The 17,829-nt window shown below is 42.7% G+C and overlaps 1 protein-coding gene across 3 annotated transcripts in view; it reads right to left on the minus strand.

The window, feature by feature from the left end:
- Positions 1–21: 21 nt before the first annotated feature.
- lctla (lactase-like a) overlaps positions 22–17,829 on the minus strand; it is a 39,137-nt gene continuing 21,329 nt past the window's right edge. For 2 of the 3 annotated variants that reach the window (XM_078944106.1, XM_078944105.1), the window contains exons 4-14: positions 13,502–13,589; positions 8,373–8,482; positions 8,170–8,298; positions 7,995–8,090; positions 6,051–6,105; positions 5,801–5,962; positions 4,566–4,840; positions 3,726–3,852; positions 3,450–3,649; positions 3,305–3,368; positions 22–1,968 (exon numbers count right to left, since the gene is read on the minus strand). In XM_078944106.1, coding sequence (XP_078800232.1) covers positions 1,853–1,968; positions 3,305–3,368; positions 3,450–3,649; positions 3,726–3,852; positions 4,566–4,840; positions 5,801–5,962; positions 6,051–6,105; positions 7,995–8,090; positions 8,170–8,298; positions 8,373–8,482; positions 13,502–13,589 — 1,422 coding nt within the window. In that variant the 3' untranslated portion in view covers positions 22–1,852. The remainder of the gene's footprint in view (positions 1,969–3,304; positions 3,369–3,449; positions 3,650–3,725; positions 3,853–4,565; positions 4,841–5,800; positions 5,963–6,050; positions 6,106–7,994; positions 8,091–8,169; positions 8,299–8,372; positions 8,483–13,501; positions 13,590–17,829) is intronic. The other variant, XM_078944107.1, reaches the window with a different exon arrangement.

Below are 17,829 nucleotides of genomic sequence, written 5' to 3' on the forward strand. Positions count from 1 at the left end.
GCAAGCACTTCACACCAAAAATGAATGTAGCTTTTATTTTTCAGTATTTTAAGCAGCAGATATGATGGAGTTTGAACCTTGAACAGGCCTCACACATCTCAGGTTTTATATATACAGAAAAGGACAAACAGGTTTTTTAAGCTTATTTACAGTCCACTTTAAAGGAACTTTTTTTTAGAACTTGTGCTTAGATTTCTTTGAGGTTTACTTCAAACCAGGGGCCTGTTTCAGAAAGGAGGTTCAACCAACTCTGAGGTTAAACTTGAACTCTGAGTTGGTCAATCGAGAGATTAACAACTCTGAGTTTTCTGTTTCAGAGAAGCTGATCCGAGTTAGGTCAATCAACTCTGAGTGGACTGATTCGGAGGTGAGCGTGCGCACCGCGACTATAAGAAGCCATTATCAATGGAGCGCAGATATCACGAGTCACCATGGCAACCGTGAAAAAAGAGGTCTGCGTATTTTTCTCCAGCTGAACTTGACGTGCTGCTGCAGAGTTACAGTGAATATGAGCACATATTCCGGAAGAAAAGCAACACCGCTGCATCTGCAAAACAGAGACAGTTAGCGTGGAAAACATAGCTGCTCAAGTTAATGCCTAAGTTTGCATTTAAATCATTGTTATAAAATATTGACTGTAATAAATAACTTTTTAAATAGCGTAAGGAGTGAAATAAAAAATGGTGATATTTAGGTTTACTTTTGAAGTGTTATTCCTGGTGTAAATGCATGAAATGCTGCACAGTGTACAGAACCAATCTGGGGGAAAATGCATTTAACGTCGGTAATGTTTAAAGGACTTTTCTGTTAACCTTCCCCTCTTGCAAACGTTGGTCAGTTTAATATTAATACATGCAATTGTGTTTTTAAAAGTGAACTTTTGTCTACCCTTGTATTGATCAAGTGGTATAAGTTTATATGGGATTAAGAAAGTAAGCAGTGCTAGCAAATTGTGTTTCCTAAAAGTAATTGTTACATTAATCTAATTCAATGTCCCTGATTTCATTTTCATGTAGATGCAATCCTGCAGGAATTAAAAGAACATGGCAGCAGCTAAAAATGAAGTATAAAAACATAATTCAATCAGGTCAAATGTGAGCATGTCATGGATGTAGGCTTTGTTGACAATATTTGACATGTGAAACATCTACATAGCAATACATATCTAATGTTGTTTTCATTGTATATATGTAATTGACTGCAACGAAAAACGGTAACGCTCAAACAAAAACGTATGGAGCAATGACAAAAAATCCAGTCTAGGTCTCAAAATCCTCGCACGACGTAAATGTAATTCTCTAGGAATTAATGCAGCCTCCTCGTCTATTGGGTCCTCCAAAAAAGGACAAGCCATTCTTGTCACTTAGACCGTCTCTGTGTGACGGAAATTTGGGCAATGAAGGTTAAAGCAAAAAATACCGCTTCGTCTTTAAAAAGGGGAGGGGACCGGCAGAAACTTTGAGTTTGGAGAATAAAACCTGCTCCCGACCAGGTTAGGTTCACAGCGTAAGTAACCATGGACACTGACTCCGAGTATAAGTTACCTCTCTTTCAGAAACGGGTTTGACTTACTCTGCTTTCTCTGGTTTAACAAACCTCCCATTCTGAAACGGAAAACCCAGGGTTTCCCTGATTTCAGGGTTAACATACTCAGAGTTTACACTTAACCTCCTTTCTGAAACAGGCCCCAGATGGACCTCTTGGAAAAACAAACCTTTAGTTATCCACTGAGCTTCATTGATGCTTTGAAACAGGTTCTGACTGGATTTATTGATGATTGGAAACCAGCCTTGACTCCAGTTGAAGCCTTAGAAGGCTGTCGGGCTGATGCAGATTTGATGGTATGAGTTTCTCAGAGGCGTCTCCTCAGCAGGAACATGAAGAAAATGGCGCTGAGCAGGACGCAGAGCGTGCACACGGTGGGAACCACGATCTCGCTCACCATCTCCTTGTGGCCCCGCAGTGGATCTGTGGGATCACAGCAGATCACAGGAGCACAACTTTGAGGAAGCAGAAATCCACAGCCAGATACTGCAGCTGCTGTCGCACAAACCACCAACAAACACCCACAAAATCAGTCACATCTTCACAAATGCTGTCATTTTTCACCAAATATAGCCCCAAGCATTGCAGAGTCCAGATTTCCTGCATTTTTGTCACCATTTTAGTTCATATTTACAAAAATAAAAGATCTTAAAGCAGGCTTGCCCTGTTTTCTTATTATCATCGTCTTATAATGACGATTATTATAATACTGTCATTGTTTTCGTCTGTTCATCAAACAGTCTTTATTTTTCCTCCTCTTAAAAACATAAACCATCATAAACCACTTAGATATGAGTCCGCTGGTTGGATCAGAAATGATCTGGTCCTTGTTTACCTGTCTTCTTGATGCTTCAACAGTTTCCAACTAAAGCAGTAAACTAAAGTTTCTTAGCCAAATGTTTGTCTTTAGAATGATCAGATCTGCTTTTGTTTTGAACATTTAAAAAAAAGCTAAGTATTAATGCAGGTATGTTTCAGCATTTGGTTTTCCAACAGAAAAGAAAAGAAACATTTCATAAAGTTGTGTTTGCTTTCAGTTGCTGAACCAGACCAAGGCCTGACAGTGGACCAAGCCACACCTCCATTAAACTACCAATCTCACGGCAAAAATACTATTTGTCTTGGATATGAATTCACATCCCAGAGGACAGAGGACTGGACCACAGTAAGAGTCATTTCTATGGAGAAGATGGGCCGTTTGACACTGGAGTGAGTGGAGCTTCACCTGTTTTTGTCAGCAGCTACCTAGCGGTTGTCTTGTGAACTGATGAGGATCAAGGAACCATTAACCCTTGTGCTATCTTAGATGGCCCCCCCTTCCATTGACGTGTTCTCCCTACCATGACAAAGGTGGTTAAAGGTGGAAAGATTTCATGTAATCCATGGACACCAGTGAAGATCACAAATCATTGAAGAAAAAAGGTTCAGAGCACTGTCTAGTGGGTCTAGATGACCCCACTCCCAATGTTAAAGTGCCTGGGATAGAACAAGGGTTATGCCAGCCCCTCTCTAAAGAAAGACAGCTGCCAGCATTACAATGCTGTCATGAGAACTAATCCTTTACTTCTGCAGTAATGAAGTAAAGATCCTCTTCTTGTGCTGTAAGAAACGGTTCTACATTCTGGTAAAAAACCACTATCCGCTGTTCTCCTTCTGTGCTTAGACCTCATGATGCACTACCCAAACCTGCATGTTCTTGATCTCCCCACGGGGAAGAAGCTGGTTTAAAAAGCAAAATGTTCTGCAGCATCAGATTGACCTGCAGCCAGGAGCTGGTTACTGGAGAAGCAGGCTTCCTCAGCTTTCCTCTTCCAACTCTCCATCTGCAAAGACCCAGCCGTCCCACAGGTGAGCAGCCAGCCGAGGTCATCGTGTTCACGAGGAGCATGTTGGTTTCCGCTCACCTCTCTCTGATTGGGAAAACCATTGGAGCTGATGATCCGTTTGTAGAACTGGACAGAGGCCTTCGGGTACCGTGGTTTATTCTTACTGCTGAAGTCCACAAAGAACAGGCCGAACCGTTGGCTGTATCCTTCATCCCACTCAAAGCTGTCCAGGAGAGACCAGGCTGTGTAGGCCTTCACGTTCACACCGTCTCTAACTGCTGAAGGTCCAAGCACAGACACAGTCTGACTCCGTCTGTGCCAGAGAAACAGCCTCAAACACAAACGTCGGATCACCTTTGAGCATCTCATTGATGTAGTCTTTGTAGTACTGCATCCTCCAGGCGTCACACAGGTCTGTGCAGTACTTTTTCTCCGGGACGCCGTTTTCTGTCACGTAGATCATCGGGTTTCCGTACTCAGACTGAACACAGAATACAAAAAAGAGATTAAAAACAAACCCAATCAAGAAATAGAATGATTTCCAATGCACCAAAGATACATCTTTCAGCTAAGGCCTTTTATGGGGTCATGTATTGAATGGGCCTCTTTCAACAGACTTCAGAGAGGGAAACATTGAAATAACAAGACATTACAATGGCCCCACATGCACACCAAGGGGCAATTTAGAATCACCAATCGATGCAGTGAAGCATGTTTTTGTACTGTAGGAGGAAATCAGAGGCAACCCAGACATGCACAAGGAGAACATGCAGAATTCAAACCGGAACCTTCTGACTGTGAGGCCAGAGTGCTAACCACAACACCACATGTTCTCGTTCACCTTTGGGCTTATCCTGTCAGGGGCCACCAGAGCGAATCAGCTTTCACTGATTTGCACAGTTGGTCTGCCAGAGTTTTTACACCGGTGTCCTTCCTGACAACCTGTCGAAACAGCTGGAGGGATTGAGCGGGTTTGGAGTGGTTGGAAGTAACGCCCCTTCTGACCCTTCATGCATTTGTGTTGATGTTGCTTCTGTTTTGCAACTGCGGCTCATCAATGACTCAATAGAAACTAGCGTTCCAGGTTGCTGTTGAGTTTGCTTTGTCATAGTACCACTCTGGGTTCCAGGGAACCTGTCCTCGTTCAGTAGGTTTGTGTAAAGAGCAGCAGGAAGCCATCACTGCACTTTGTACCTTCACATAGTTCAGAAAGCGTCTGAAGCCCCAGGGAACTGAATACAGCCACTCTGAGCCTGGATCAGGCCATTTTGGATCAACCAGCTCAGCAAGGTCCCGATCCACAAAGTAACTATCCCCAAGGCCTGATGGGTAATTCTTCTGGGTGATGTAGCGGGTGGTAAAGTGGCCTAGGCCCAGGAAGTCGCAGGCGCCTCTGATGTAGGTTTTCTCCTGGGCGGAGAAGACAGGAAGCCGCGATGCTCCCAGGCCCTGCTGTCCACTCTTTCTACCTGAGGAAGAGTTCAGAGTTGCATTCCGTGTCAGTCAGGAATTCTAAACCTTTTTTAAACTTGGCTTTGATGTGTTGTATCCATTGGCTGTATCAAAGAACTGGCCTGAGTGAGTGTGACGTCATCTATAGAAATGCTTTACTTCCATCTTTAACTGAATAAGGTCAATTCAGTCGGCATTTTTGTGTGATACAAATGGCGCCATGTTGGCGCCAAGCGAGTAGGTCTGAGTCAACACTTCTATGGCAACCACTCTGGCCAATCGAGAGTGAGCTTGTTGAAAGGCCACACCCCTACCAATAGAAAGCGGGGTACACAAAGTTTGTAGATCAAAGGTTTTGAACATTGGATGTTCGGGCCAGCAGGCTCCATCTACTTTTATGGAGGCATCTGGTTGGTCAGTTTACAACTAGAAAAACCCGAACTACAGAAAAAATATACTGAAACATAAAGGATTGTCAAGAAGATGTGAAAAAGGTCTCAGATCCAGAATGGTTCTTCTGACCAATAGAATGACAGAGAATCAGCTGTTTATTTATCTAGAGAAGTCTGTGAGATTTTGACTTCTTGGAGCCAGCAGGTACTTCCTGTTTGGAACGCCAGGGGGGAGGAGTCACTCAGTCCAGTTGGATTATGCAGTCAGTGGTTGCATTGCTGCCCTGACATCAGTTTTACTTTCTGTTCATCATTCTTCTGCGTCCATGACCCCCTGCACCTCTCCACATCCTGCTCATCACTTCTCCTCCTTCATTAATCTTTTCTGCTAATTTTGTAGCTTTTTGTTTCCTGTTTATTGTTTTCCATTTAATTGTTAACAAAAATAGTTTCTCATTTAACTGCCTCCAGCCACCTTTCTAGTCCACAGATTCATGTTTTGTTGCCTTCAAAATGTGTTGAAATAAAGACAGGAAGTCAGACCACAGAGACGTATCTGTATCTGTTGGCGTACGCTCCACTCACCGATGTACTCCTTCATGACCTGGGGGTAGTCTCCATGGAAGAGGGGGCCTGCGTACCAGCCCAGGTAGAACTGAAAGTATCTCTCCGCTGCCCGGATGTCCTCCTGGTTGGAGGTGTCCACTGGTTCCCCCCAGTCAGCAGTCAGTGAAATGCCGACCAGACCTGGACAAAGGCGTGGACTTCAGCTCTGGGGGGGTCTGAACTCTGGGAATGGGAGCTTCAACTACGGTGTCTTTGCTTTCTCAGTCACCTTTTTGTTTGCTTTTCCACTTCATGTCGTAAGTGTGCCAAACTTTAGCATGTGCCTACAACAACAACAAAAGTCCCATGATTCCTCATTTTTTATTGATTTCTCTTCTTTGTACATTTTGAATTCTTTCCTCCACCTTTTCCAAAAAGAAAGTCTCCTTTTGACTGAATCACATCCATTATGCATGTTACTAAAATGAGCAGTCTGGATCATCCACAAAGTGCTCTACTTAGAGCATACTAGTCCACTTTTTATACAGTCAAGATGAATACGACTACAGTATCTTGTAAAATATCAAACTAAACTGACATCATATGAAGGAAATAGCCCTGAATTGATTAATCTTCTAATCTGTTTTTGTCCCTTTCAGGGTCATGGGGCTGCTGGAGCCTATCCCAACCACTCGTGGACAAAGGCTGGAGACATCCTGGACAGGTCGCCAGTCCGTCATAGGGCCACAATCACACCCCCATGCACACTCTCATTCACACCTAGGGACAATCTAGACGGAGTAACCACTGAACCTATGAAGCATGTTTTTGGACGGTGGGAGGAAGCCGGAGAAAACCCACGCATGAACGGGGAACACTTTTGCTGACTTTAAGAGACACTATTATGTTGATTAGAGTTAGAACTTCTTTGGCTCGTTGTTTATACAAATATGTATTATATTAAAAATATCAAAGCAAACTTTCTTTTTTGTAGACGATAAAAAATCTCTTTTAGCAGTCATCACATTACCAATTACAACAGAAACACTAGTAGAAAAATGACAAAAATCCATGGATAAACACATTTTCCTTAAAGAGTAACTAGACAGAAAATGCAATTTTTTTGGTTGTTTACTCGAACAAATGGGGCTTCAAAAGTGCTGACTGTTGGTCCTTGCCATAGCTTTGACAATTGAAAACAAACTTGTTTGAAATGATGGTTTAACCCTTGTGCTATCTTTGATGACCCCCCCTTCCATTGAGGTGTTCTCCCTACCATGACAAAGGTGGATAAAGGTGGAAAGATTTCATGTAATCCATGGACACCAGTGAAGATCACAAATCATTGAAGAAAAAAGGTTCAGAGCACTGTCTAGTGGGTCTAGATGACCCAACTCCCAATGGTAAAGTGCCTAGGACAGCACAAGGGTTACACCTGTCTGCGGGCTGCCCCCTAGTGGTTGAAACAAGGCAGTAAATTTGCATTTCGTGACTCTGCCCTGGAGTCAAACTCACAATTCCAGCATGAGAAAAACTATAAAGTACATTACTTTAACCACTAAACAATGGCAGACAACTACAACAAATTCATGACCTTTATATTAAAACATAATGGCGTTTTTGATATCTGTATATGAATCAACAAAACCACTCTTTGGACGTGGGGTTTTATCGTACACGATAAGATGCTGCTTTTTACGTCCATTTTGGGACAACACAAGGCGGCGTAAATGAGGTTCTAATTTTAAAATGTTGGTGTGAACGTTGCTTCAGGTGCCTTCTCCCTTTCAGGACTCTGCAGTGGTCCCTGACTCTCAGACAGAACATCCCAAAGATGTTGAAGGACTGTCTCCAGCCTGGGAATCTCTGCAATTCCTTACCAGATTGGAGTTCTGATCATTCCCGGTCCACCTGGCTTCTCTTGATGTTAGGTCATTGTGTAGTTCTTCTTGGAAGGCTGAGCTTCATAGCTTACCCATGATCGTCCCCGATCATTGATGGCGTTGTCTAGTCTGAAGATTATCTTCCAGCTAAACCCTTCCTACCTGTTTCTGATGGTCTGGATAGGTGGGTTCAGCCAGTCAGAACGTGGACCCCCCTGATTCATTGAACCAAAGTCGTTGTTGGGGAGGAAGCTTGTTTTCACTGTCTGTAGTTGTGATCTTAATCGGGTCTACCTGACCACACAGTCTCACCAACAGGAAACACTCATTTCTAAGAGAGTCAGAGTGACCTTGATCAGATGGTGTGCAGCTCTGTATGCTCCTGTTCCCTTCAGCTTCAGTCCAGGAGCATGTTCTCCGGTCTCATATCCCTCCACAGCAACAGACTACAGAACAGACAGAGACACACGGTTCACCAGACGGCTCAGAACTCAATCCGCACCGTCTTTCTTCAGGACGACATACCCACGGATTGTTGAACGTCATCCAGTGTTTGACTCTGTCTCCAAAGCGCTCAAAGCACAAACTGGCAAAGTCATTAAAGTAGTCCACCATGCTGACGTTCTGCCAGCCGCCATACTTCTCCTGCAGCACCTGAGCGGAGACGACAGCCATGTTGTGAAGGCTCACGCTCAGCCGGCCAGCGGCAAACCAAAGGTACCCATCACCTGTGGTAGATCCCAGTGATACAAAGTGACCATGGGGGTGATCTTGTTGTCCAGAAGCTTGTCGATCAGGTCGTTGTAAAACCGGATTCCTTTTTCATTGACATGTTCACCTGCAGGAGTCATCAGTTCAAGACAAAAGGAGAAACTTCTTTGGTTTGGTTGGTTTGGTTATTTACCCTGACCTGAAGAAAAAACCTGATGTACTGTATGTGCAAACGGCTATAAGCCTTGAACCTTGTCTGGACGTCTGCTTTGAGGGGAAAATCCCGTTAACTTCACCAAACACATTTCTCCTAACATTTGTAGAGTTTTCATTTTGTTGACTGGTGATTTTTATTGGACGTTCACAAATCAAAGAGTTTTTTTTCGTGCAGCTCCACCTGAAACATCTTCAATTCATCTTTAAAGCTGGTTTTCATGGTTTTCTCTAATAAAACACATAGACTAAACCATTAAACACAGACTAAACCACTAAACACGGACTAAACCACTAAACACGGACTAAACCTCTAAATGTGGACTAAACCACTAAACACAGACTAAACCACTAAACACGGACTAAACCACTAAACACGGACTAAACCTCTAAATGTGGACTAAACCACTAAACACAGACTAAACCACTAAACACGGACTAGACCTCTAAATGTGGACTAAACCACTAAACACAGACTAAACCACTAAACACGGACTAAACCACTAAACACGGACTAAACCTCTAAATGTGGACTAAACCACTAAACACGGACTAAACCACTAAACACGGACTAGACCTCTAAATGTGGACTAAACCACTAAACACGGACTAAACCACTAAACGGGGACTAAACCACTAAACATGGACTAAACCACTAAACACGGACTAAACCACTAAACACGGACTAAACCACTAAATGTGGACTAAACCTCTAAATGTGGACTAAACCACTAAACACGGACTAAACCACTAAACAGGGACTAAACCACTAAACAGGGACTAAACCACTAAACGCGGACTAAGCCACTAAACATGGACTAAACCACTAAACATGCACTAAACCACTAAACAAGGACTAAACCACTAAACACGGACTAAACCACTAAACACGGACTAAACCACTAAACACGGACTAAACCACTAAACACGGACTAAACCTCTAAATGTGGACTAAACCACTAAACACGGACTAAACCACTAAACGGGGACTAAACCACTAAACACGGACTAAACCACTAAACATGGACTAAACCACTAAACACGGACTAAACCACTAAAAACGGACTAAACCACTTAACGCGGACTAAATCACTAAACGTGGACTAAACCACTAAACACGGACTAAATCACTAAACACGGACTAAACCACTAAACACGGACTAAACAATTAAACACGGACTAAACCCATAAACGCGGACTAAACCACTAAACATGGACTAAACCACTAAACATGCACTAAACCAATAAACACGGACTAAACCACTAAACATGCACTAAACCAATAAACACGGATTAAACCACTAAACATGCACTAAACCAATAAACACGGACTAAACCACTAAACATGCACTAAACCACTAAACGCGGACTAAACCACTAAAAATGGACTAAACCACTAAACATGCACTAAACCACTAAACACGGACTAAACCACTAAACATGCACTAAACCACTAAACGCGGACTAAACCACTAAACATGCACTAAACCACTAAACATGCACTAAACCACTAAACATGCACTAAACCACTAAACGCGGACTAAACCACTAAACATGCACTAAACCACTAAACGCGGACTAAACCACTAAACACGGACTAAACCACTAAACATGCACTAAACCACTAAACGCGGACTAAACCACTAAACACGGACTAAACCACTAAACATGCACTAAACCACTAAACGCGGACTAAACCACTAAACACGGACTAAACCACTAAACATGCACTAAACCACTAAACGAGGACTAAACCACTAAACATGGACTAAACCACTAAACATGCACTAAACCCATAAACACGGACTAAACCACTAAACGCGGACTAAACCACTAAACACGGACTAAACCACTAAATATGCACTAAACCACTAAACACAGACTAAACCACTAAACGTGCACTAAACCACTAAAAATGGACTAAACCACTAAACATGCACTAAACCACTAAACATGCACTAAACCACTAAACGCGGACTAAACCACTAAACACGGACTAAACCACTAAACGCGGACTAAACCACTAAACACGGACTAAACCACTAAACGTGCACTAAACCACTAAATGTGGAATAAACCACTAAACATGCACTAAACCACTAAACACGGATTAAACCACTAAAAACGGACTAAACCACTAAACACGGACTAAACCACTAAATGCGGACTAAACAACTAAACATGCACTAAACCACTAAACACGGACTAAACCACTAAACATGGACTAAACCACTAAACATGGACTAAACCACTAAACATGGACTAAACCACTAAACACAGACTAAACCACTAAACATGCACTAAACCACTAAACACGGACTAAACCACTAAACATGCACTAAACCACTAAACTTGCACTAAACCACTAAACACGGACTAAACCTCTAAACATGCATTAAACCACTTAACGCGGACTAAACCACTAAACACGGACTAAACCACTAAACATGCACTAAACCACTAAACACGGACTAAACCACTAAACGCGGACTAAACCACTAAACACGGACTAAATCACTAAACACGGACTAAACCACTAAAAATGGACTAAACCACTAAACATGCACTAAACCACTAAACGCGGACTAAACCACTAAACACGGACTAAACCACTAAACGTGGACTAAACCACTTAACGCGGACTAAATCACTAAACGTGGACTAAACCACTAAACACGGACTAAATCACTAAACACGGACTAAACCACTAAACACGGACTAAACAATTAAACACGGACTAAACCCATAAACGCGGACTAAACCACTAAACATGGACTAAACCACTAAACATGCACTAAACCAATAAACACGGACTAAACCACTAAACGTGCACTAAACCACTAAATGTGGACTAAACCCTGTAAATGTGGACTAAACAACTAAACACGGACTAAACCACTAAACACGGACTAAACCACTAAACATGGACTAAACCACTAAACACGGACTAAACCACCTAACATGGACTAAACCACTAAACATGCACTAAACCACTAAACGCGGACTTAACCACTAAACGCGGACTAAACCACTAAACGCGGACTAAACCACTAAACATGGACTAAACCACTAAACGTGCACTAAACACTAAATGTGGACTAAACCACTAAACACGGACTAAACCACTAAACACGGACTAAACCACTAAACGTGCACTAAACCACTAAATGTGGACTAAACCCTGTAAAAGTGGATTAAACCACTAAACATGCACTAAACCACTAAACGCGGACTAAACCACTAAACGTGCACTAAACCACTAAACACGGACTAAACCACTAAACATGGACTAAACCACTAATCATGGACTAAACCACTAAACACGGACTAAACCACTAAACATGGACTAAACCACTAAACACGGACTAAACCACTAAACATGGACTAAACCACTAAACACGGACTAAACCACTAAACATGGACTAAACCACTAAACGCGGCCTAAACCACTAAACACGGACTAAACCACTAAACGCGGACTAAACCACTAAACGCGGACTAAACCACTAAACACGGACTAAATCACTAAACATGGACTAAACCACTAAACACGGACTAAAGCACTAAACATGGACTAAACCACTAAACATGGACTTAACCACTAAACATGGACTAAACCACTAAACATGGACTAAACCACTAAACATGGACTAAACCACTAAACACGGACTAAACCACTAAACATGGACTAAACCACTAAACACGGACTAAACCACTAAACATGGACTAAACCACTAAACACGGACTAAACCACTAAACATGGACTAAACCACTAAACATGCACTAAACCACTAAACGCGGACTTAACCACTAAACGCGGACTAAACCACTAAACGCGGACTAAACCACTAAACATGGACTAAACCACTAAACGTGCACTAAACACTAAATGTGGACTAAACCACTAAACACGGACTAAACCACTAAACACGGACTAAACCACTAAACGTGCACTAAACCACTAAATGTGGACTAAACCCTGTAAAAGTGGATTAAACCACTAAACATGCACTAAACCACTAAACGCGGACTAAACCACTAAACATGGACTAAACCACTAAACGTGCACTAAACACTAAATGTGGACTAAACCACTAAACACGGACTAAACCACTAAACGCGGACTAAACCACTAAACGTGCACTAAACCACTAAACACGGACTAAACCACTAAACATGGACTAAACCACTAATCATGGACTAAACCACTAAACACGGACTAAACCACTAAACATGGACTAAACCACTAAACATGCACCAAACCACTAAACGCGGACTAAACCACTAAACATGGACTAAACCACTAAACACGGACAAAACCACTAAACATGGACTAAACCACTAAACACGGACTAAACCACTAAACATGGACTAAACCACTAAACACGGACTAAACCACTAAACATGGACTAAACCACTAAACGCGGCCTAAACCACTAAACACGGACTAAACCACTAAACGCGGACTAAACCACTAAACGCGGACTAAACCACTAAACACGGACTAAATCACTAAACATGGACTAAACCACTAAACGCGGACTAAACCACTAAACGCGGACTAAACCACTAAACACGGACTAAATCACTAAACATGGACTAAACCACTAAACACGGACTAAAGCACTAAACATGGACTAAACCACTAAACATGGACTTAACCACTAAACATGCACTAAACCAACCACAAATAACCACTTTCCTGCCTTAAACTGCATTAATCTTGAGATACTGAGATGATGATTTCACATGTTGGTCAAAGCGGAGGACAACCTCTGCTTTTGCTGGATAAAAAAAAAAAGAAAACACACAAGCTGTGCAAAACATTTCACTTTTACTTTACAAAAAACACAAAGATTATTGATCTAAAATAATTTTTAAGCCTGGATAACATTCAGCTTCTAGAAACAGAAATAAAAATCAAACAGTTTACTTATCGTTCCCCGGGGTAAAATCCTGGGCCAGGAGATGGAAAAGCGATAATGATTCAGTTTTAGTTCTCTCATCAGGCTGATGTCATCCTGAAAAACAGTCAACATGTACATTTAAATGTACAGCTTTAAAGTAGCTTAGAAATAAAGACTAAAACTACATTCACACTGAACTTCCAGGCTGTTGAAGTACAAGTGAACTGGTTTTTCTTCTGTTAGATTAGCTTCTAATCACATGAGCGGTTTTTCGTTCCCAGATATTTGGGTTTACGAAAACTGTCAATAAATGTTCAACAATTCACAGATATGAGGAATTATGCTTCACTCTAAACAAATATAATACTATGTTGATTTTTCTGCTGCCAAACCTCTGGTTTACATTTTCATTATTTGTAGTTATTAGTTTTAATAAAGACAAACAACAAAAGTGGTAAAAGAACATTAAGTCCCAACTGTCCTGTTCACTCCAATGAAAATGGTGTTTTTGGTGTTTCCTCATGTTTTTGTGGCATGTTTCTGATAATGGATGACATATGTATATATAAAATGTCATTTCTGAATTTTTATCTTTATGGTGAGTCAGTAGCAGACTAAAAGCTGCTATTTGAAAAAGTTTGTAGTTGTTACGTATAAACTGCAATCGGCAGGTCACAAGCTCCGTGCTCCGCTTCATTCTGATGCATCCGCTTGCAGACGACTATGTACAGTGGTGGACAAAATACTGGTCCCCCTCAGTTAAAGACAATGTCCACAATGTTCACTGAAATGACTTGAAACGTTCAAAAGTAACAATAAATGAAAATTTATTAAAAAATAAATAATAAAATCAGCCATTACTTTTGAGTTGCTGATTAACAGAATTATTTAAAAAAACAAACTAGTGAAATATGGCTGGACTAAAATGATGGTACCTCCATAAAAGACTGAAAACTAATTGTCCAGGGGGTCATGATGAACTCAGGTTTGTCCTTTAATTGACATCACAGCTGTTTTCAAACCCAGAATCAGTCAGTCTGCCTATTTAAAGGGAGACAAATAGTGACGTTGCTGTTTGGTGAAAAGATGTGAACCACACTGAACATGGACAACAGAAAGCCAAGGAGAGAATTGTCCCAGGACATTAGAAACACAATTATAGACTAACATGGTAAAGGTAAAGGCTATAAAACCATCTCTAAGCAGCTTGGAGTTCCTGTGACCACAGTGGAACATATTATCCAGAAGTTTAAGACCCACGGGACAGTAGCCAACCTCCCTGGACGATGGAAGAGGAACATTGATGACAAACTGAGGAGACGGATAGTTGGATCTGTATCCAAAGAACCCAGAACAACCTCCAAAGACATTAAAGGTGAACTCCTAGATCAAGCTACATCAGTGTCAGATCGCACCATTCATGGTTGTTTGAGCCAGAGTGGACTTCATGGGAGACGACCAAGGAGGACACCACTGTAGAAAGGAAATCATCAAAAAGCCAGACTGGAATTTGCAAAAATGCATTCTGGGAAAATGTCCTTTGGACAGATGAGACAAAACTGGAGCTTTTTGGTAAGGCACATCAGCTCTATGTTGGTAGACTCAAAAATGAAGCATCCAACCAAAAGAACACTGTCCCTACTGTGAAACACGGAGGAGGCTCAGTTCTGTTTGGGGCTGCTTTGCTGCATCTGCCACAGGAGGTCTGGAAGTTGTGAAGGTCAAATGAAATCTCCAGATTATCAAGGCATTCTGGGTAGAAATGTGCTGCCTAGTGTCAGAAAGCTGGGTCTCAGTGGGTCATGGGTCTTCCAACAGGACAACCATCCAAAACACACAGCCAGAAACCCCAAGAATGGCTGAGAGAAAAGTGTTGGACTATTCTGAAATGGCCTATGAGCCCAGATCTGAATCCCATTGAACATCAGTGGAAGGAGCTGAAACATGCCATTTGGAGAAGACACCCGTCAAACCTGAGACAACTGGAGCAGTTTGTTCATGAGGAGGGGGCCAAAATACCTGTGGACAGGTGCAGAAGGCTCATTGACAAATACAGAAACCGTTTCATTGCAGTGATTGCCTCAAAAGGTTGAGCAACAAAATATTAAGTCATGAGTACCATCATTTTTGTTCAGCCCTATTTCATTAGTTTGTTTTTTTAATAATTCAGTTAAACAACAACTCAAAAGTAATGGCTCATTTTGATTCTTTAATTTTTATTACATTTTCATTTATTGTTACTTTTGAACGTTTCAAGTCATTTCAGTGAACATTGTGGACTTTCTGTCTTTAACTGAGGGGTATCAACAATTTGTCCACCACTGTAGGTCAGGGATGGCCAACCCTGGTCCTTAAGAGCCCCAACCCTGCCTGTCTTCCAGTCCTCCCTGACCAGCTTGCTGCTGATTAGATGACTCGAGTATTTCCACATCCTGATTACTGAACACTCCTGAAATCACGAGAGTTTACCCTATCTGGGTGGGTGGAGTGTCCCTGTCCCAGGTAGAGGAGTTTTAATATCTTGGGGTTTTGGTCACGAGTGAGGGAAGATCAGATTGACAGGCAGATCAGAGCAGCGTCTGCAGTTATGAGGTCGCTGTGTCGGTCCGTTGTGGTGAAGAGAGAGCTGAGCCAGAAGGCAAAGCTCTGAATTTACCGGTTGATCTTTGTTCCATTACTCATCTATGGTCATGACCCAGAGCTCATGACCCAAACAACCAGGTCCTGAATAGAAGCGGATGAAATGAACTTCCTCTGTAGGGTGGCTGGGCGCTCCCTTAGAGATAGGGGGAGGAGCTCTGTCACGCATGGAAAGCTCTCTCTGAGTAGAACCGCTTCTCCTCCACATCCAGAGGAGCCAGTTGAGGACGCTCGGGCATCTACTTGGCGGTAGCCCAGTGGGACATGCCACTGGGTAAGACCCAGGACACGCTGGAGAGACTACGTCTCTTGGCTGGTCTGGGAACACCTCAGAGTCCCCCCAGAGGAGCTGGAGGGAGTGCCAGGACGATGGAAGTCTGGGCATTTTTGCTTAGACTGCTGCCCCCACGACCCGGTCCCCGATTGGCGGAGGAATATGGATGGATGGATGGTTGGATGGATGGCTGGATGGATGGATGGTTGGATGGATGGTTGGATGGATGGATAGATGGATGGATGGTTGGTTCGATGGATGGATGGATGGATGGATGGTAGGATGGATGGTTGGATGGTTGGTTGGATGGATGGATGGATGGTGGGATGGTTGGATGGTTGGATGGACGGATGGTTGGATGGTTGGTTGGATGTATGGATGGATGGTTGGATGGATGGATGGATGGATGGATGGTTGGATGGATGGATAGATGGTTGGATAGATGGTTGGATGGCTGGATGGTTGGATGGATAGATGGATGGATGGATGGTTGAATGGATAGATGGATGGATGGTTGGATGGATGGATGGTTGGATGCATGGATGGATGGTTGGATAGTTGGATGGTTGGATGGATGGATGGATGGACAGATGGATGGATAGATGGTTGGATGGATGGATGGATAGATGGATGGATGGAAAGAGGTATGGATGGTTGGATGGATGGTTGGTTGGATGGATGGATGGATGGATGGATGGTTGGATGTTTGGTTGGATGGATGGATGGATAGATGGTGAGATGGTAGGTTGGATGGATGGATGGATGGATGGTGGGATGGTTGGATGGTTGGTTGGATGTATGGATGGATGGTTGGATGGATGGATGGATGGATAGATGGTTGGATGGTTGGATGGTTGGATGGATGGATGGATAGATGGATGGATGGATGGAAAGAGGGATGGATAGATGGATGGGTGGATGGATGGATGGTTGGATGGATGGATGGATGGATGGTTGGATGGATGTTTGGATGGATGGATGGATGGTTGGATGGATGGATGGATGGATAGATGGATGGATAGATGGTTGGATGGATGGATGGATAGATAGATGGATGGAAAGAGGTATGGATGGTTGGATGGATGGTTGGATGGATGGAAGGTTGGACCGTTGGATGGATAGATGGATTGATGGAAAGAGGTATGGATGGATGGTTGGATGGATGGTTGGATGGATGGATGGTTGGACGGTTGGATGGAAAGATGGATGGATGGATAGAGGGATGGATGGATGGATGGTTGTATGGATGGATAGATGGTTGGATGGATGGATGGATAGATGGATTGATGGAAAGAGGGATAAATGGTTGGATGGATGGATGGTTGGATGGATGGATGGATAGATGGATGGATGGATGGAAAGAGGGATGGATAGATGGATGGGTGGATGGATGGATGGTTGGATGGATGGATGGATGGATGGATGGATGGTTGGATGGAT

Source organism: Oryzias latipes, chromosome 3 (assembly GCF_053564925.1).
Source record: "Oryzias latipes strain Hd-rR chromosome 3, Olatipes_Hd-rR_3.1".
Classification (NCBI taxonomy): domain Eukaryota; kingdom Metazoa; phylum Chordata; class Actinopteri; order Beloniformes; family Adrianichthyidae; genus Oryzias; species Oryzias latipes.